At 38.1% G+C, this 21096-nt stretch overlaps 1 protein-coding gene across 1 annotated transcript in view; it reads right to left on the bottom strand.

Moving 5' to 3' along the window:
* AKAP13 (A-kinase anchoring protein 13) overlaps positions 1 to 21096 on the bottom strand; it is a 204811-nt gene that overhangs the window by 26886 nt on the left and 156829 nt on the right. The window contains exons 14-18 of the mRNA XM_036735444.1: positions 11944 to 12011; positions 10331 to 10397; positions 2942 to 3077; positions 1397 to 1509; positions 585 to 731 (exon numbers count right to left, since the gene is read on the bottom strand). Of these exons, the coding sequence (XP_036591339.1) occupies positions 585 to 731; positions 1397 to 1509; positions 2942 to 3077; positions 10331 to 10397; positions 11944 to 12011 (531 nt within the window). The remainder of the gene's footprint in view (positions 1 to 584; positions 732 to 1396; positions 1510 to 2941; positions 3078 to 10330; positions 10398 to 11943; positions 12012 to 21096) is intronic.

Consider the following 21096-nt stretch of genomic DNA (forward strand, 5'->3'; position numbering starts at 1 on the left):
ATATGTATGTCTGATTAAAGTGAGATTGTTAACCCCTTAAGGTTGTTTTCCTTAGAAAAGCAGATCAAAGAACCTGTGCTGGCAGCTCTTCTATGTGCTGGTCTTGTTGGGTCTTTCAACCCCACAACAGCCACTAACAACACTGTTGTTGGAGGTGTGTGTGGAAGGAACAGTTTTTCTGACTACTATTTGAACTCCAATTCAATCTTTTCAACTTAAGCCACATGGACCCCCTGTCTTCCTCACCTCTGTGTTCTCTGATCTCCCTTTTCGAACCGACAGTGGCTTCAGATGATAAGCCTGTACTGAACTAGAAGTCATTAGATATTCTCTCTATTGCTGGTTCTTAGCGTTAAGCAACCCCAGTTGTCTTGGCTGTTCCTGCAATCTCTCTCACTGTGGATTACTGTGTTTCCCGAGGTTCAGTGTTAACCTAAGTTGCTGAAGAATAGAAATTCCACTCCCAAAGCAGTTCTTTCCCTCTGTCTCTTGCATGAGAATAATAATGTGCTGTGAAGTTGCAGAAATATCACAAGGGTCTCTCAAATAAAATAAAAGTTGCATAGTATAATGAAGAGTCTCACCATAAATCACTTCTTGCCGCTTGACTATATCCTTCTTTTGTTGTTTCAAAAACTTGCTATCTACTACCCGGCTCCAGGATTCTGCCTCCAGCTGTTTGGAATCCATTTCAAAATCTCCCATGAGTTGTCCTTCATTCATATCAGTACCTACCCCACAAAACATTAAAATTCAATGACCACAATTAGTAGGCTAGGAATGTTTAAGAAGCCTATGCTTGTTTTCCCCCAATGTTAGGACTTCTTATCTCAAGCCCCTAACATTTTGGGTTTTCTTCATTGTTATAGAGAATTTTGGAATAAATTTCCTGGGACTAAAAGAGTATATTAATGCATTTCTTGGTTTAATTATAGTCATGGTGTAATCAGAACTTGATCCAAGGGAGGCAGCTTCATATAAGTGAACAGTAGTTAATCCATAATTTCCCTCCACTTATATTTAACTTTGTAAAATAGTAAAGAATAAAGGAAAGAGTCCTAGGTACTTCATATGTTGCTGGTAGCTGTTCTCAAATAGCTAAAACTATCTGAGGGAAGAAAAACATTTGCATTTTGTAGTATCCATAGGCTTAATTAATTACTTACATATGATGAATAGCTATCCAATAACTAGGAAGCTTCTGATCACCAGTGTAATACACATAGCTTAACATTTTATAGACACGGCTTCACAGGCCTCCTTGGAGTAAGGAGAAGGCAGGTTTCCTCTTTATCAACACTTAAGTCCACTCTCTGCTTTTGCAGAGTAGCTAACGGAACATGCTACTATGTCTCTGCAGATGAACAAACCATGAACGTAACTCATATCCTCTTACCCTCATCAGTGAGTGACTCTGTGGACTCATTGACCTTGCTGATTTTATTCAGAGAGTCTGTTGAATGGGACAGGAATTTCCAGGTGTTTGCCATGCTCTCATCATTGCCAACTCTGAGGATAAAAGGAAGCACATTATGTCAAATACTTTTGGAAAAACTGTAACTTGCTTTCAAAAGTGAGTACTCGAAAAATTAACTGTAAAATCATTTCAACTGGCCAAAAACGGCATCATGTCTCACTGAAGATGATAACTCACAAGTGACATTCACAGCAACATACAATGCCAGCTACAAACCAGAATGAAAAAAGTGACAAGACAGAAATGAGTCTTTCAACTATGTTCCACCCACAACTTTTAAGAGGCTCAAGAGTAATTTCCCCTCAGAGTAATACGAAATAATTCCTTTCCCTAAACTACATCAGAAATCATCTCTCTGCCTGGAACTCACCGTGAACCCGTTTCATCTTTGCTTTCCACTTCCCAACAACTAAATATTCTGAAACATTTGCTGTAAATGTGCCTCCTTTGTATTATTTCTAACCCAAACCAAATTACGGTCATCTGGAAAAGGCTCTATCTAAAGACATGTAAAAATAACTGCCCGACAAAGCAAATAAAACTTTAAGATTAGAACTTTGAAAAGAAGGCCTTTATGATGCTGAGACCACAAAGACTAGCTGGTTGCTTCTCCCTCACTCTTAAAAAGGCTGAGAAGACTACAAAGCATGGGTACATGAATAAGGGAAGTGGAGACTTAAAAAGAGGTTTTTTAATGCTTAAGTCAAGGAGTTGATCCAAGCCTAGGTTAGCCAAAATCATTACCCTGTGATGGATGTTTGAGCCCTGAATGTGAAATGGCTTATTTTCTTGGTGGGCAGACAGGTAAGCCCTACACATCACAACAACCACCATCATAATCAACCGTTTGCTAATTACTATGTAGCCAAGGCCTGAAATGTCAGTGGAGGCAAAGCCACCTCTGTAGAGGAGTGAGTGCAGCATTTTGTAAAGGGCCAAGCAAAGCGGGAAATTTGGCTGCAGGTAAGTTTTGAGATTTGGTGGTTACTAACTTGGAATCACACCTCTTCTCCCCCTCTCCCCCCACCCCCAATATTCATTTACAAAATGTAATTGATTTTTGTATGGATACTGCTTGGAAGAAAACTGCTAGTTATAAAAGTGAATTATTTTCAGATAAAATATGAATATGGCATTTCAGAATACTATCATACCATAGAATATAAAGCTCTCAGTTTTTTATTAGGCCTGGTTGCCCATATTTTATCCATTGTATCTTTTTAGAACACATGTTCATCAAAGGAAGTGGCTCTATTATCCTAGTACACCTAAAAAAACCAAAACTATAAACAAAACCAACCCTTGAGCAATTAAATAGCATCAATAACCTGGTATAATTTTTATTTCCCTCGTTACCACCACTCAGTAAACACAGCAAACACACACAACTTTAATCACAAAATTCATGGTAAAAACAGGGTGTGTCCACCAAGCTATCACTGATTACCAGAAATCTGAACTTACCCAGCAATATTCTGTATAGAGACACTTTTGGAAAGTGAGGCACACTGCTGCGACCGCCGGTTAGAGAACAATGGGGCCACAGAGGTCTCATCAGGCACAAGAATTGCAGAGCGAGGACGCTCTTTGGGTTGGGAGGCTGAAAGAAGAACGGGACACTGCCTCAGAAACATCATCTAAGCTCTGTACTAACTGACCAGAACTTTCTTTTCTAAATATTCCTTTTTAAATTTTGAGTTCCAAATTTTCTCCCTGCATCCAGCTCCTCCCCTCCCCATTGAGAAGGCAAGCAATATGATACCCATTATACACAGGAAGTCATGCAAAACTTTTCCATATTAGCCATGTTGCAAAAAAAAAAAAGCAAGAAAGATAAAGAACAGGAAGAAATATGCTTCAATCTACACTTAGGAGTTCATCGGTTCTCTCAGGGTGGATGGTATTTTTTCATCATGAGTCCTTTGGAATTGTCATGGATCATTATACTGATCTGAGTAGCTAAGTCTTTCAGTTGTTGACCAGAACAATTTAATGTCTACCAATGTCTTGCACACAGTAAGGGTGTTTTAAAACATTTGTTGAATGAATGATGATGACTCATATCAAACATCGAAGACAACCTAGCTGTATAGAGATTGCTAAGTTGTTCCCAAGTCAATAGTAATAAGTAGTAAACATTTTTCAAATATTCTATAAATTCATGTACTCTTGAAGCTGGAATGAACTTTAGTGCTACTAAGTCCAATCCTATCACTTTACAGATTAATCAATAAGCTTTTATTAGACACCTATTGTATGCCAGGCACATATTTTCCAAGCCATCTAGTCTTGAAATGTGGGAGTCATCTGTGATTTCTTCCTTACCTCTCACATACAATTAGCTGCAAAATCTTGTTGATTCTGTCTCCACCATGTCTCTCCTATCTACTTCTCTTTTCTACCACCACTATAACCACCCCAGCACCACCAGCTGGGCTATTATAATAGTCCCCTAACTGGTATCTTGCCTCCCAGTTTTTTACCTTTCCAATCCATCCTTCATAATGCTGCCTGAGTAATCTTAATAAAACTGATTATCCTCATCAAAAATCTGTAGTGGCACACTAGCATTTAAGAAATAAAACATAACACAGACTCCTTAATATGGTGTAAAAGACTACAATTAGTCTCTAGCCTACCTATCTCTACTGTTAACAGATAATGGTGCACCCTTCAGAGACTTACACTACAGACAAACTGTATCACAAATCATCTCCCATTCTCCATTCTCCCCTCTCACTTCCATTTGTTGACAGCTCTCCTTTCCTTCAAGGCCCAATTCAGATTCCAACTCATTTATGAATCCTTCTATGCGTCCCCTTCCTCCCTCAGCTGAAAATGACTTCCATAGCCTCACACAGTTTTTCTGGCTCTCTCTTCTTTGCTTATCACATTCTGCTGTACATTACAGTTATTTGTACATATGCCTCATCCCACCATTAGATTGTGCATTCCTTGAGTGTTGTGTCTATGTCTTATTTCATCCTTGTTTGCCCATAGCCTAGCACAGAGCTTGGGGACACAGTAGGCAGTTAGTTAATATTTCTCACAAGGATTCTGATTATAGAAGACCTTAAAAGCCAGAGGGAAGAATTTGGACTTGGTATGTTAGTACAGAAGGTCACTGAAGACATTTAAGCAGAGGAGTAACACGATAAAGAAGATTACTATGGCCTCCAGCAAGACAGATTCTCTATAGAGGATTTATGGAAGGACATGGACAAAAACCACACAGAATGAGAAAGCACAGATGGGCTGCTTTTTATTCTGCTAAGGACTGAGCAAACTAAGTGTGTATGGATTAGAGAAGTAGATGCAGGAATGGAGGATAGTTAGGATGATGTAGCAATAATCCAGGCACTAAATGAGGGCCTGGTTTAGGTGGTGGCAATAAGGATGGAAAGGACTCAAAAGATATGAGACATCTTAGAGGGAGATCTAGCATTACTGACTCTCCCTTTTACCAGTAACTAAATTTTATCTGGGTAAGCATATACGTGTCTATATGTCTGTTTTCAGTGCGTGTGCTGCAGTTTTTTCTAATTTTCACTCTCACAGGGAAGCAATTGTAAGATAGGTGTGTCTACTTGAAAAAGATCCTCTGAAGTAAGCTATAACGGGGATGAGAGAGAGAAAACCTGTGTACACTGTAAAGGGCCACCTGGGAAATTCGGGGTATTAAGGATATTCAGCTAAGAAACCCCAATTGCTTGGTAAGCCCTCAAAGTACCAGCAATACAGTCCGAATTTCTTGCAGGACTGGGGTTTCACAAAGGGAAATCCAGCAGGCCAATACTCAGAGAGAATCTCTAAGGCTGCAATCCTTGCTTTCGAAGCTCAGTGTGTGTGGAAGGAAAGCTTTAAGTAAAGGAAGAAACTAGGTATTTTTATTAAGACTGCCCAAGAGGACTTGAGAGAAGCCCAATTCTTAGTTCTGAGGCAGAGGTGTGTCAAAAGGATTCTTGCTGTCAGGTAAAGTGAGTAAACTAAGTAAGGTATTAAAGCAAAGAAAGTAGTTTTAATTTCAACTTTTCTCTTTCTCGGTCACTAAGGCTCTGTTCTGTTTGTCTCTGTCCGTTTGTACAAGGTTTTCTAAGATTTAGCTTGTTAAGTAATGGAACTGAAATAGCAGGGTGAGCCTCTTCCAGGAGTTAGTTTGGGGGTGGAATCAGAGAAGGGATTTCTCTGAGTAAAAAAACCAAGTTTTTCCTTTGTATGAAGCTCTAGTAGCAGTTTTATACTGATAAAGATACACCAAGCAGCCCGAAGATTGCAAGGGCTGATGAGGGAAACCTAAGAGAGATTTTTTGTGATGCCAAAGTTAGATGAATTTGGGTTTAATTAGATCCCAAAGCTAAAGTTTGTAGATGAGATTTCAGTGATCTGTTAAAATGTATATTAACACTGTAAAAGCTATATTTATTAGTAATACTGGTAAAGGGTATAAGAGAAATAGAGCTCTCTTAATTTGCAAATTATTAAGTGCTAACTCTCCAGATTCTAAAAGGTGAAGAGAAGCAGGACAAAAAGGAGGGTAAGATTTTTAATTTGGAAAACCGTGTTAAAGGTAGTCAAGCCTTTTGTAATCTGTTAATGGGGTTTCAGAGTAGCCAGAACCCCACTCTTATGTTTCAACAGAAACATAAGCCACCGCACGTCTCCTAAAAAGTTTTTGTAATCACTATAAACATCTTAATGGATTTTTTAAAGGATCTGTTCTACAAACTTCTTCCTATATTCGGACTAGGATTTGACAGTGCAAGTTTCTATCTCCTTTTGGGGGAATGAGAGATTTGGAGCTCTTTGATCTCCTAGAGAACACCTGAATTTTGTGATATTCAGATTAACGAAGAGAATCCCCTAGGCTGAAATTAACTCTATAACTTGGGGAAAGTAGGGCTTTAGTAAGACATTGGTTTAACAATAGTATGTGTAGTCTGGGACATGGTTGATATGTAGAGGAAAGTGGGATAGTCTGAGTTATGAGTTTGAAAGATTTGCAAAGAAATAAAGGTTTGAGGGAAAAAATAGATAAGGTTTGGGGACGAACGGGGGATGTACCCTGCACACAGCAGGTGGGCAGCAGCAAGCCCACATGCTTCAAGCCCCTCCTGTCTCTGGAGAGTTGCTCTGGGTGCCCTTGTGTCAGCTTTGTATGGCTTAAGCATCCTTCAGAAGGTCTGAGGAACTCTTACTTTGTTTTAAGTAAAAAGACTGAGAATGAAAACTGTGTAGCTTTATTTGAAAATCTATAGACAAAGTTATAGAGAGAAAGGAAGAGTGAAAATGGATGACGCCACATGTTTCAAGTCCTTCTTGTTATATACTATCACTTTAAAACCTCTGGTAGTAGATTAGCTGGAAACAGTGAATCCCACAATACAAAATGCTTGGAATAAATAACCCTTATGTAAAATATAGTACTAAATAACTGAAATTATAATTTGAGGTTCTATATGATAACATTTGGAAAACAGATCCAGGTGTAACTGAATTTATTCTAATCTCATTTTAAGTGAAACTTATAATTTATTATTATGGTATATCAGGAAACTTGTTAGCTATGTGGTTTTAAGCCATTACTCCAGTTATGTAATTTGTAATGTGTATAAAGATAATACCTAACACTAATTTGATAATTTACTGCATTAGAAAGATTGTTAGAAATGTTTAATTCTTTTGGGTTATGGATTTAATTGTTACAAGACTGATGTAAAAAAAAATAAGACATCAGTAGCAGCTTAGTAACTGAGTTAGGATATCAGTATTTTAAGATTTCAAGATTTAGCCCCATGCTTAAATGGTTAAAGCACAGTGTTTTGCCTTCAATTAAGAACTAGAAATTGCAAAGGAAAAAGTTTTTAGAAATCAGTCTGTAACCACCTATAGTCTAAGAGTAAGAGATAATCATATGGTTAATCATGTCCATTCACCTTTCAAGATAAATCTGTAGGAAGGCCTCATTAAATCTAACACTATGTAAATATGGATATGGTAAAGATATTGGTTACTGTGATTTGTGATTGTTATACAAAATCTTAAATGTTTCCTTGTACTATACAATTATTTAATTATTATTTATGTAACTCTGTGAAAACTTTTAAGGTTTCTGCCTGGGGAAACTGGCCACTCCCCACCAGGATTAAATCAAATTCCTTAGGTCTCTTTACCTGGGCCAAAAAGCATCAGAACAATTTAGAGTCTTAGGATATTTTAGCCCAGCATATTTTAAGCTAACTTGATGATAACAGGTGAGAATTTAAACTGTTTGTAAAACTTTATACGTATTTCCTAGTACAGGGCTGTCCAAAATGTGGCCAGGTGGGCCACAAGTGGCCCACGGTATGATTCATGTGGCCCACCTACAAGGAAAGAAATTTACATAAATGCTTTAGTAAAGGAAGCTGGGCTACTGAAGAGCTCTCACTAAAAAGGTAAATCAAAATATATTGTCTATTGTTTCAATAAAAACCTAAGGTTGGACAGCCCTGTCTTAGTATAAGCAGCTCAAAATTCCCCTGAGGGTGGGAATGGAGAGTAAGAATGCTCTTTATCTGATAAGTCTCAAAGGTAGAGGCAGGGATCCTAGGTCTTTTAAGGAAGCAGAGGAAAAGGTTATTCTGAGCCAGGAATTGTCTCCACATGTCTTTAAAAAAAAAGTGAAATAACTTATGGATCACAATCTTTTTCTTCTAAAGTGCTATGAGTATTGGGCCTTTGAAATTAAAATGTTACCATTAGCAATTATAAATCTGGATTTGATTTGGTTTAAGCCAATCTGTCCTGAAGGAAATAAGAACAGGCCTAAGAATTCTCTCCTCACTATTATTATTATTGTTGTTGTTATGGTAAATTACAACCTAATATGAAAATATATTTGTTATTTGACATTAAGAAATTTATTCACTATGGCCTGAAGAAAGTTCTGTTTACCTCGGTTTACCATTCTGTAAGGTGATAATAATAGAATCCCCCTCCCAGGATTATTGTGAAGATCACCTGATTGTAAAGGGCTTGGCATAGGGCAAATGCTATATGAATGCTAGCTGGTTTTATTATCTCTTTAGTTAGATGTAACTTCTTCATACTTGATAACTTTACATAGATTTTCAGATGTGACCAGCAGACAATGTCAATGGTGATGAGATAAATAATTTTCTATTCAAGGTAATTCGGAAGCATATTCACCTGAACTGGTAATGGGTTCATTTCAAGTTTTAAATATATACTATACATATATATATATACATAATACACATAATAACATTTTTTATTACACAATACATCAGCTATGTATATTGTTAGAAAAGCAATTCCTCTTATAATCTAGATGTTGTTAGATTAAGAATTGTACTTATTTTTAAAAGAAGAATGAATGTGTTAGGAAGCTGTTAGGTCATTCTATCAGTCCTGTTGACCGTGTGCTGTAATATTCCAAAGTATTGTAATTTAAGAAAATTATAAAGTTCTAAGTTTTGTCTATATTTAAAAGAGAATTTCACTTAAAATTACTTGGTTGTCCCTCATGAAAATTATGAGATTATTAACTAAGTTATCTGGAGTTACTGTTTTAATCAAGTATTTATGTAAGTATTTTAAAAGGAACTCCTACTGATTAAATGGGAATCCTTGCACAAAATGGGGGTGTGGTTTTCAATCCTGCTTATGTTAATATATATGTTAATTTGGAGGTTTGTTTTTTTTTCCCTAGGTGTTTAAGTGGTCTATCACATGTTTACTATCTATGTGAGATTCCAGAATATAATTATTTTCTTAATATCTAGTGATATATTTGAAGACAAAGGGAAGAAAAAAGATATTGAGTAAATATAATGAAAAGACTGGAGAAAGGAAAGGAAATAAGCATTTATGTACTACCTAGCATATGCTATGGCAGCTAGGTGGTATAGTGGATAGAGCTGCAGGGCCTGGAGTCTGGAAGACTCATCTTTGTGAGTTCAAATCTGGCTTCAGAAACTTGCTAGCTGTGTGAGCCTGGGCAAGTCACTTAACTCTGCTTGCCTCAGTTTTCTCATCTGTAAAATGAGCTGGAGAAAGAAATGGCGAACCACTCTAGTATCTCTGCCAAGAGACGGGAGCATGAAGAGTCAGATACAACTGAACACAACAGGCCAATCCAAAGAAAATTCTCTCTCAAACTAGGAAAATATCTTTTGCTATAAGTACTATGCAGTACTTATAGCATATATATACAAACACAAACACAAACACAAACACACACACACACACACACACACACACACACACACAGAGATAGTACATCAAGTACTAGCCAATGTATTTCTCTAACAGTTCACTCAAACTGCAGGGTTTTTGCTGGAGGTTAAAGCTTCTCCTGGATTCTGATAATGATTATGTAACTCTTTGAAGAATTTCAAAGTCTTGCTAACATTCAAAAGTTTAATGGTATTCTGAGAAATGCACAAAATGTCTAATGAATTGCCTTATGCTTTGTAAGAATTCCTGAAATAGCTTCTATAAATAGGCATGCTCCATGGGTTCCTGCACTATTAACACTGGGTCAGAGGTAAAAATTCATGGCAAGGGGTATCCACTGGAGGGTGGGAGAAACAGCCTGTAAAGGATATACAAATGCAGCCCAGCTAATACATGACATCACTTTGGAAATCCTGAGCACAGGGTTAGGAAGGAGGATCGAAGGATTTTAAAGGTAAGATGTGGCACACATAGTAGGAATGCAAAATCAAAACCCCCCCAAACTTGGTCGCTATAATAAATGAATGTTATTAATATAAGTAATAACTCAGGAACAGTTCATGAAAAAGACAAGGAAACATGAAGTAGGGGAGGGGCAAGCTATTTCTTACTTACGTTTATTCCTCATAATGACTGTGGGAAGCGATGAGGTGTCATGGGCCTGAAGGCTTCCTTTGGGTTGCTAGAAGAAGAAATAATGGAATTTAGTTTGACTAAAAGAGAAAGGAGAGAAAACTGTCCATCTGGGCTTTGCTGAACGGCAAGTTTCAAGGTGACTATCAACCAAATAGATTAATCCTTAAGAATCATTTTAAGGAATTCACAGTGACCATTTTCAGCAGTATGATACAACAAAAAGAACATAAGCAGCCAGCGATGGAAACAATACACCCGTCACACATCCCTGGGCAAAAAAGTGTGCTCACAACTAAAGAGAGTGTGCCTTTTTATCCCTGAGTATCAGTGTGGCAGCTAGGGGGTACAGTGGATAGAGTGCCAGGCCTGAAGTTAGGAAGATGGGAGTTCGAATCCAGCCTCAGACACTTACTAGTTGTGTGACCTTGGGCAAATCATTTACCTGTTTGCCTCAGTTTCCTCATCTGCAAAACGTGCCAGAGAAGGAAAGGGCCTTGGGTAACTTAACTTCTCTAGGACTCAGTTTCCTCATCCGTAAAATGAGGACATTGGACTACATGACCTCTAAGGTTCTTGACAACTCTGCATTTATGATTCTACGAGCCTTTTTCTTAGGTGTCTTCCATCTATGTGATCACATGCCAGGAAAACTTGATAGTAATTGCACCACAGGCAGGCCAAGCACTGATAAAATGCCTTAGCTACGAATCACCACATAGTGTTGCTGCTGCTGCTTGGGGGTGGGGAGAAGTGTATAGGTGACCGTATAGTGCTTTCCTACAAGGAGATAATAACATAAGGAAATATAATGCGGGTAAAGCCACAGGAAACATTATTTCCCAAACACCACCAAAACATACCACCTTGTACCAAATAAAATAAGCATACGTTAGCCTGTAAGAAGCAATATAACAGAGTGGATTGAGAGCTGGTGTTGGAACCAGGAGTATCCTTAACCTCCCAGTGATCCAGGAAACTCTCTAAGACTATAAATTGCAGAGAAGGTAATGACCTGCATTGGTAGAGGGAGTTTCCTACATCAATGAAATTCCTGGTCCTATTCATACATTTTTTTATAGGCCATGCAGAGTGCTAGTAGTTTTAGGTACTACCAGGTAATTGATATTTTTTTCTCTTCTTAATATGACCTAAACAATCGTACTCTAAGGAGAAGAGATCCCATTATAAACTAGAGGGATCCTAAACCACTCTCAAAAGTCCAAGGGACCTGATTTCTACTGGATCTCTCCTCTACCAGCGGTCAGGACAGCAGAGAAGCTGAGTATACAAACTAAAAACAAAACAAAAATCTATGTGAACCCTTCAGGCAGAAATATTAAACACAAGGATACGTATGTTTAAAATTCAAAGGTTTCTAGAACATTTTTTTTCTTTTTCAAAAGCTAAAACAATTCTGTTTAAGTCAGACAATCAATTAAAATAACTCATTTACCCTTTTGGGCAGTAATTTAAAAACAAGTGACGCTTCATCATATTTCCCCTCCTCCCCCCAAAGGAAAAAAAATAGCCTTCCTCCAAAACTATTTTTGTGATTTGACTGACCCCCTGTGTTTCAGTCACAAATGTCTTACCTTCATTTTTACCTTTGCACAAGAAGCCAGACTTTCTCTACAGCCTTTGTGGACAAAAGCACCGCAATCTGGAAGGAAAACAGGATCCAAGGTCACAAAGAATAAAAAAAAAAAAGCTCAGGTTCCCAGATCAATGCTTTCTATCACAAAGCTATTTTTATATATGTATATATGTGTGTGTATGTGTATATATATATGCATATATGTATATTCCTAAATGAAGTCTCCCACACTTTAGAGTGCTATCGTTTCAGCAATCCTCGAACTGTAGTTACAGATTGTATCCTTTGGATACACTGTCTCTTCCAGGAATTAGTCATATGACCTCACAAAGCTGTGAGAAACCAGAGCAGAAGGAACTCCTGAGCAACAAAGATTACAAGTCTGTAAGGTTACAGGCAAGAAGTTGAGGCGGGTCCAATTCTAAAGGCCAAAGATTCTGCGCTCAACTCAGATGTCTAGAGCATCAAATGGAGAGTCCCAAATAAAGAAGATGAAGACAAAGAATAAAACACCGTGTAATTTGCATGACTATGGCAGAGGCCTGGCAACCTACCTTCAGGTGTCCTTATGACTTTGCTTCTAGGCAAAGACCCAAAGAGGAGCCCTCAATGCACCAGACACTTTAAGGAAGTATGACTCAGAAAAGTGAGAGCTTCTTAATTAACAAAGAGTAGACAGACTGCCATTTACAATGGGAACGATTTTGATTTTTTGTTTTATTTCTCAGTCTCTCTTTACACATGAAGATTTCATTTCTGCTCCTCGGAGGAATCACCAGGTGTTGCTGTGGCTGTGATGCCATCAACAGCATTATGAAAAAAGGGCAGAAGGATAGGCAGACACAGCAGACACAGATAAAACTTCATCCCTGGGGACACACTACGTAAGTATCCCTCACAAAAGAGAAACATATTCAGGAAATAAGTAACAGACACTGATCATTAAGCAATGATTTCCAACTTATCTCAGAGGAACAAGTTTATTCACCAATTATGCTCAAGATGTTAAATGACCTTAGCAAGCTATTTTTTCTTGGGGGCAGGGACACATGAGATGGAGAAGGGAAAAACCATGCTTGCCAGATTCCAGCCCTAGAATCTGACCTCTTTTTGTCCCTGATGTTACTTCTGCAAATGTATCTGTAATACCAGCTTAATGTAGTACACAGATATGGGATTACAGATATGGCAAACTGAATTTTGGACTTGGCTCTTCTATTAACTATGCAACGGTAGGCAAATCACCCTTCCTAGACTTCAGTATTCTCATCTATAAAATAAGGGGTTTGATTAGATTCTCTCAGAGGTCCCTTTCACTTTAAAAACTCTGACTCTACCTTTTAGTCTTTTTTTGCTGGGTTTACACTAAGACAATGAATTATATCAGACAGTAAAATTATCAGGCAATCTCACTGAAGTGGGATACACAATGAATATTTAAAATGAGTTTTTAACTTCCTTTTCTGTTATCTGGATAAAACACTACAATAAAACGGTACTCTAAAGCTGAGGCGTCAAGCAGAGGCCTATAACATTCTTAAGGGCAGCCAGAACCAGATTAAAATGTAAATGGGATATAGTTAACAACATAAAAATACCATAAAACATAGATACTACATTTTAAAACTAGATCAATACGCAGCCCACGGGAACACTGCTGGAAGGATTAGTGGCCCCCATTTCTTTTTGGGTTGTCTTCTTCAAGGAATGTGGTAGACTCCGTAGCCATTACAATGACTGAGGTGACTTTGGGCTGAGACTGCCAATCTATTGATAGTGAGACAAAAGCCACCATAAATCCTCATACTTTTCAATGCTACTCTATTAGGTGTGGGTCACACCAGATAGGCTGGGAGGAGAACATGCTTTTGGAGGGCATTCTGCTTCTTCTAAGTCCTTCAGGGTCTCTTCAGATGCAGAATCACTGGTTCACAGACCAACCAGAATCTGAACAAGAATCCTTTTTAAAATACAGGGGTCATCTAGTCAAACGTCTTCATTTTACAGATGAGGAACTGAGGTGCACATACCCAATACAAAGCTATCTGGTCTTTGAAGACCTAAATTGAGAAGGAGTTCACCTTTCTTTCTGAGTTCCATTTTTGGATGATGTTTTTCCGAAATTTCTCCTTAGATGAAATTAAAATTTGCTATCTTGGCAATTGCTACACATTGCTTCTAGTTTTGCCCTTTGGTGTCATATGTGGAACTCATATAATTCCTCTTCCATATAACAACCCTTGACAATTTTCTCTTCGCCAGGATAAATATCTCCAGTTTTTTTTTTTTAAAAGATCCTCAGATGACACGAACCTGAGGCCCTTCCCCATTCTGGTTACCTCTTCTGAACACTCTCCAGCTTACTGACATCCTTACTGAAAGCCAGAACTGGACAAGCCACACTCCGGACATGGTCTAACCAGAGCAAAGTACAGTGGGACCATTACTGGAATACTATCTTAATGCAGCCCAAGATCCCATTAGGCCTCTTACTTAACATATCACATTGTGTTATCAAGCCTGCAGTCCACTTAAACCTCTCAAAATATCTTCTCCTTCCCTCCCTGCCCCCAAATCAGTAGAAGCAACTACTGTATTATTACATAAGTATCTTACTTGAATTTTGCTTCTGCTAAAGGGTTACAAAGGGTCATTTTTTTCATAGTGAAGTGGCCATACCAAACAAACAAACAAAATCCATCAAGGCAAAGGACTGAAGTGTTTCTTGGTGACCCAAACTCAAATTGAGCCAATCTGATCTGATATCTAATACTGAATAATTCTGGGACTTTCTAGTAAGAAATCTTTCAGAAGTCCTTCCTCAGCAGATTGAGGTGTTAGGATATAAAGAATGCATTTTGACTAACCAGTGAGGTAACTATGGTCTAATAATTTAAAGTGCACTGAAAATAGTTAAAAACTACATTTAAGGGAAAGTTGGCTGTACTTAAAGATTTCTGATTACCTTTCAGCTAAAGGGGATATACATATTAAAGAGGCTTTCCAGAGGAAATGTTTGTTCCTTTATTTATTTACTTCTTAAGTATACTGAAGAGACAAACAAAGTAATGATTTCTACATCAAGGGGGTGGGGGTGGGGAACAACCCACAGACAGGCACAGGACAGGCATGAGGTGGTTTGAACTTCCACCTCTGCAGGCAAAGCTAAGACAAATGACCCCAAACCTTCCAGTCTGTGGACTTCTTTAGTGGGTCAAAAGCAAAACCAATCAGATGGGTATGTATACCTTTATTTTTGCTGTCTTCTCCTTAAGAGACTTAATATGTTGATTGGAACCTAGGAGCTCCGTAGTGGACTCTGCTTATTAACATACTGTACTCCAAAACAATTCTTTGACCACTTTCTAGGTGAAAGATGGAAGAGATACAGACACTCATTCCCTAAGTTATGAACAACCATCTTGTGAATATCTTGTTTGCACAAATGACTGGGAAGGGAAAGGAATAAGCATTTATATACTGCCTACTCTGTGTGAGGAACTTTGCTAAGTGCTTTAAAAGTAACTTCTCATTTGATGGTTGGTTGCACACTACCCCTCCATCCACTCTCCAAAATTCTCTCTGCCTCCCTTTTCCCCCTACTCTTTAGGTCCTCTTAGTCTTGCAGCACACTGAGTAGATCAAAACCATCCAGATGGCTTAGGCAACATTTTCGTTCTATTAACAATTCCTTTCTTCCAACGGGCCTCATGCAGTGATGCTACTCATCCCCTTTTCTGTCTTCTATAGCTCAGTTCTTTTCACCCCAGATAAGCCCTCCCTAGTAGATATCCCATTAACCCCCTTTTTTGCCCCACTATCACTCTCAGATATATTAATTCTTGTTAATTGCACTGAATAAACTTAACCATAGCTGGTAATTGTAAGAGTAGTATCAATAATTCACGGAAAATTATATTTATAATAATTTACGGAAAAATTATGAGCTTCAAGGGAAATACAACATAATGAATGAGTGCCATCAACTTCTAAAATTATTGAAACGATCGATCTACAGTAGAAGCCTCCCCTTCCAAAAGCATCTTAGACCTTTAAGACAAATCTCTTCTCCCTCAAATTCTAATAGTTAAATAAATAAGCAATTGATAGTTTTCCTATTTTCTTTAATTACTGATATTTGCAATTTTTGCTGTTCTCTATTATGTCACACTACAAGTGTATAATATTTCAACTACATTATGAACTAGATAGACGTTTATGGGCTAACCTGGGGATTTAATCACTGTTTTAGCATTGTTTCTGTGGGAAAATAGATTCCAAGTTTCAAACAACCAATTTACAAATGGACATTTAGAACACAACCAGTTTCTAGGTTGGGGACTGCATGTACTTTCTTTCAGGGCTATTTCCAATGCTCTGCTGCAATCCATCTGGCAAAGCTGCTTTGTGAGGTAGAAAATTATCACTTTAACAGACAGTTCTGGCAACATTCAAAATCCCAAGTTAGGGGTATAAAGTAGCCTGATGAGTGTGAACTGTGACACCAACCGATTGAGTACAGAAAAGCAAAAAGGATGGTAAGAAGGTATTTTAAATAAACTGAAATATTTCTATGAAGTTGCTTTTCTAACTAAACTAAGATTCTCCCATTAAGGTGCCATTGAAATAAATTCACTGGCCTGTTGCTATACTGTGACCAGAAGCCTCAATTAAATAAATAGTGGAAATGGAGTCCGCTCAAAGACACTCAAGCACCCACTTGAAAAGCACTCAACTTGTTCCCAAGTTGTCCTGTGCCCAGCTTCGATGGGCAGTTTTAGTGCTCTGTGTGGGTGATGTAAAAATACCCACTTCACTGATATCAGGGTCACGTAGTTGAAATCTCTTACTCTTTTGGAAAAAAAAGACAATAGGCAAGAACAAAAGAATTAGAGGTAAGTCTAAACCATTTTCATATCCCTTGACGCAAACAAAGTGAGTTTTCAAAAGAGACCAAAGGAAAGTTGAGTGGCCAAAAATTTCAGATTTCCTAATAAAAGTGAGCATTATGTTTTTGTCTTTGAAAGGCCTTCTCAAGTAGTGTTTCAAAAGGGCGGTTTACAGGAACAGAGCAGGTCCCCACGGGACTTCTATAGGCTTTAAAGTAAACAGCCCAGCCCTCCATTCCTCTTACTTCCATTTCTCCATACAGAAATATAAGAGAGAACATACAGTAATTTTGACAACAAATTTTTAATCTTCCTGTCATAAAAAATGTAGTGAATATTATAGATCATGTGTTGCTGTTGTTCTCTAAAAAAACAGCTAAAACCAACTTAAGAGATCTGTTTAGGAAATAATCAACTTTATAAAGATCATACGAGACTTAGGTGAAGATGCACAAAAATTACATAGTGGAATCAACACTAAGGGGGTTCTCATGAGTCACACATTCAACGAGAAGTCTGAGGTGAGAAGAAGGGTTTTCCCATCCTTCAGGGGTCAATTTCTGACTGAGTCGGTTTAGATCACTGTTCTCTATAATGGGTGTGGTGAAAAGGTCCTTGCCACTGTTATTCCTGTTCATCAATTTGGGCATTAGAGTCTATCTTTAACACACTTTTTTTTTTTGGTTTCCCTTGCTTCTGGAGGACCTGGATAGTAAGCGAGGATGGAAATATACAACTTCCCCTCTCTTTCCTGTCATACTCAAAGAAATACAAATAAACAAAATGAATCCAATTCAGAATAAATATTGTAAAGCCAACAGAAATATATTTTCTACAAGGCTTCCTGCAATTCATTGTTTTAATATTATGGGAAGTGAGCAAGATTGCCCAAGTTTGGCTTGATATAGTGCAGATGCAGAGATATGAAAGAAGTTCCTGGTAGTGAGTGCAAATCGTTTCAGCTAAAGTACCCAGAAGAGCAGTCTTCTGCGTTGCATATGGAAAGAAATACTAAGATAGAATCCAAACAGCTCTCCTTGAATAATAAAATTTACTTTACTGTTTAGGTCAGAAATTTGAAGAGTCCTTCTAGACACCAATTTCCTAAATAACAAGCTTCCTTTCTTTGGAACCAATTAAATATATCTTGTTCTGATGCATAAGGAATAAATTCTCAATGCCAGGAATTCTCTTCCTAGGGAAAAAAAGGAAAACCCAACCAAAGTACAAGCCCCTCTTATATTTTCTGAATTTTAGCCAGTCAATTTTTAATCTAGAGAACCAATGGATCACAGAAGAACCCAGAAGCTGTTCATACAACATACAATAAATCAGCTGTAACCAGAGACCATTTTACTTCCGCTAAGGCAAACAACACAGAAACTACAGGGGAGAGTAAAAACAAAAACAACAACAACAAAAAACTACAGGGGAGAGTAAAAACAAAAACAACAACAAAAAAACAGAATGCAGCTAATCCACTGGTCTCAAGCCCATATCATGTTTTCCAAATGTAGAATATTTCAGAGCAGTGAGAAAGAACAGCTGATGTGACTCAAGGTAAGCTTTAAGCAGGGTAGAATTTAAGAAATGGATGAATTTTCCTAGGTCACCAAATTTTAAAGGAAGATTAGTCTTGACCCAAGCAAAGCTTCCTCCTTCAAGTCTGTTCTCTAGGTCTTTTGCCAAATTAAAATCTTACGGTATTCTGTTTTTTCCAATATGCATTATATTTTTGCTTCCTTTGTTCTTCATAGATAACTTCACAAGCCCTGGATTCTAATTTCTTAGTTCAAAGAACCTTGTTCCCTTCTGTATGGGTGTGTAGCCTGAGGCTCTTCTCTCTTTCTCTATACACCCTCTCTTTCACAGTACTCATCAGCTTTCGTGGTTTTAATTATTATCTTTATAAAGATGATTCACAGTTCTACTTATCTAGCCCTCAATTCTTTCCTGAGGTCTAGTCTTGCAACACTGAATACCTGCTGGACATAACCACCTTGATGTCCTACAGGCATCTCAAACTCAACATGTCCAAACTTTACTATGTTCCAAGAACCAACTCCTCTTCCTAGTTTCCCTATTTCTCTGGAGGGCACCAAGATCCTTCTGGACATCTGTGACTCTTTCCTCTCACCCAAGAACCTCACCATCTGGCCATAACTGTCAAGTTTGTTCAATTTTACCTCCATAGCATTCCTCATTTCTGCCCTCTTCTCTCCACTAACAGTCACTACACTAGTTCAGTTCTTCATTGGTTCTCATCTGTGATTAGCTTCTTAATTGAGATAGCTTTTTAATTGGCTCTCCTCCATGGAACATACTAACTTGACATTTCTAAAGCACAGGTGTGAAAATGTAAACCCTCTCCTTAAGAATCTTCAGTGATGCCCTATGGTCACTAGAATAAGAAAAAAACTCTTTGGTTTAGCAATTAAGGCTCTTCACAATCTGGCTTTCTATCTTTCTAGACTGATTTCACAAGATGAACCCCCCCCCCACCACCCCCATGCATTTTATACTTAAGCCAACCAACCTATATGCTGTTCCCTGGAAACAACATTCTCTCTCTCTTCTCTAAGCTTTTGTACAAGCTATCCTCCTTTCTTCCCCACAACCTCTCTTCCTCCAACATGAATACTCTTTCTCACATTTAAGAATCATTACTTTCTTTCAAGACATAGTTCAATTGACACTTTTCACATGAATCCTATATTGATGTACCTAATTGTGAATGTTTTCTCTTTCCCTGACCAAACTTCCTTTTATTTACTTCATATATATTTTGTACCTCCCTCCCTTTCTCTCTCTTCCCCTCTCCAAATCACATACATATGTGTATGTATGTAGGGGTATGTATATGTGTGTTTATGCATATGTATACATACATGCTCCTTATGGGTTGGGTCAGTTTTGTGTCTGTCCTTAGCACACAGCATAGTGCAAACAGTAGACATTTAATAAATACTTATTGAATTAAGAGTATCAGAGTTGGAGGCCATCTCCATGAACTTACAGCTGAACAAGAATGTCCTATACAATCTGGTCACCCAGAATTCACTTGCAGACCTTCTGCAGGGAGGGATTCTACGACCTCTTAAGGCAACCTATTCTATTCTGGGATGGTCCTGATTTCCTTAAGACAAACCCAGATTTACTTCTTTGAAATTTTCTTCCATTGTTCCTAGGTCTAACCTTAGGCTTTTAAAAATGTGACAACCCTTCAGACATCTGAATACAGTTATCTTGCCACTTCACGCCTTTCCTCTTTTCCAGCTCAAGACCCTTATTTCCTTCAACCAGCTCTTCCCTGGTAATGACTTGAGGTCTTTCACTCTTTAGGATATTCTCCACTTCGTTAACATCTTTCTTAAAACGTGGCACCCCAAACTGAATACAACATTCCAAGTGTGACCTGACTAGATAAGACAATGGAAGGCCCCATGTCCTGGATTCTGGTCCTCTCTTAATGAGGCCTACACAGTCTCTTGGCTAAGAGTTTCACAGTTTCAGTGGTGGAAGGTCCTTGTTTATCATTTAGTCCAATCCACACCCAAACAAGAATCTCCACAGTGATATGCCTGGTAGGTGATTTTTAGCCTTTATTTAAGAACTCCAATGAGGGGGGAAGGACAGGTCCTCTTCCAAAGCTGCCCATTACATGTCTGGATAGCACTAAGTGTTAGGAAGTTTTCCCTCCTATCAAATCTAATTCTTTGCCCTGAGACCAAATGAAGTCAGTCTAATTTCTCTTCATACTGGTGTTTCTTCAAATAGTTGAAGACAGCTATCATGTGCTCTTCCTAAAATTTCTCTTCTTTGGGCTTAACACCTCTCATTCCTTCAACTAATCCTCACATGACATGGCCTCAAGACCCTTTACCACCCTGGTTGTCTTCCTCTGAAAATCTCAGTTTATCAATACCAATCCTAAAATAAGATGCACACAATAGAATACAATACCCCAAATGTGGATCGATCAGGGAAGAGCACAATGGGACATTCACCTTCTTCTCCCTGTGAGTTGCTTATTGCAGTCTAAGGGAGCATTAGTTTTCCTGGCTGCCATTTATCATACTATTGACTCACACTGACTTGCAGTAAACCAAATCTCCAAAATCTTTTCAGATGTCTTTTACTTGTGAGTTTATTTTTTTAGACTCATGTATATGACCATATTGATATCTATTAGGTTTCTTTTCGGAGGTAACCCACCATTCTATTGGCATGATTCTGATTCTGTCATTCAGTGTTAGCTATTC

This window comes from Trichosurus vulpecula, chromosome 8, assembly GCF_011100635.1.
Source record: "Trichosurus vulpecula isolate mTriVul1 chromosome 8, mTriVul1.pri, whole genome shotgun sequence".
NCBI classification, from domain to species: Eukaryota; Metazoa; Chordata; class Mammalia; order Diprotodontia; family Phalangeridae; genus Trichosurus; species Trichosurus vulpecula.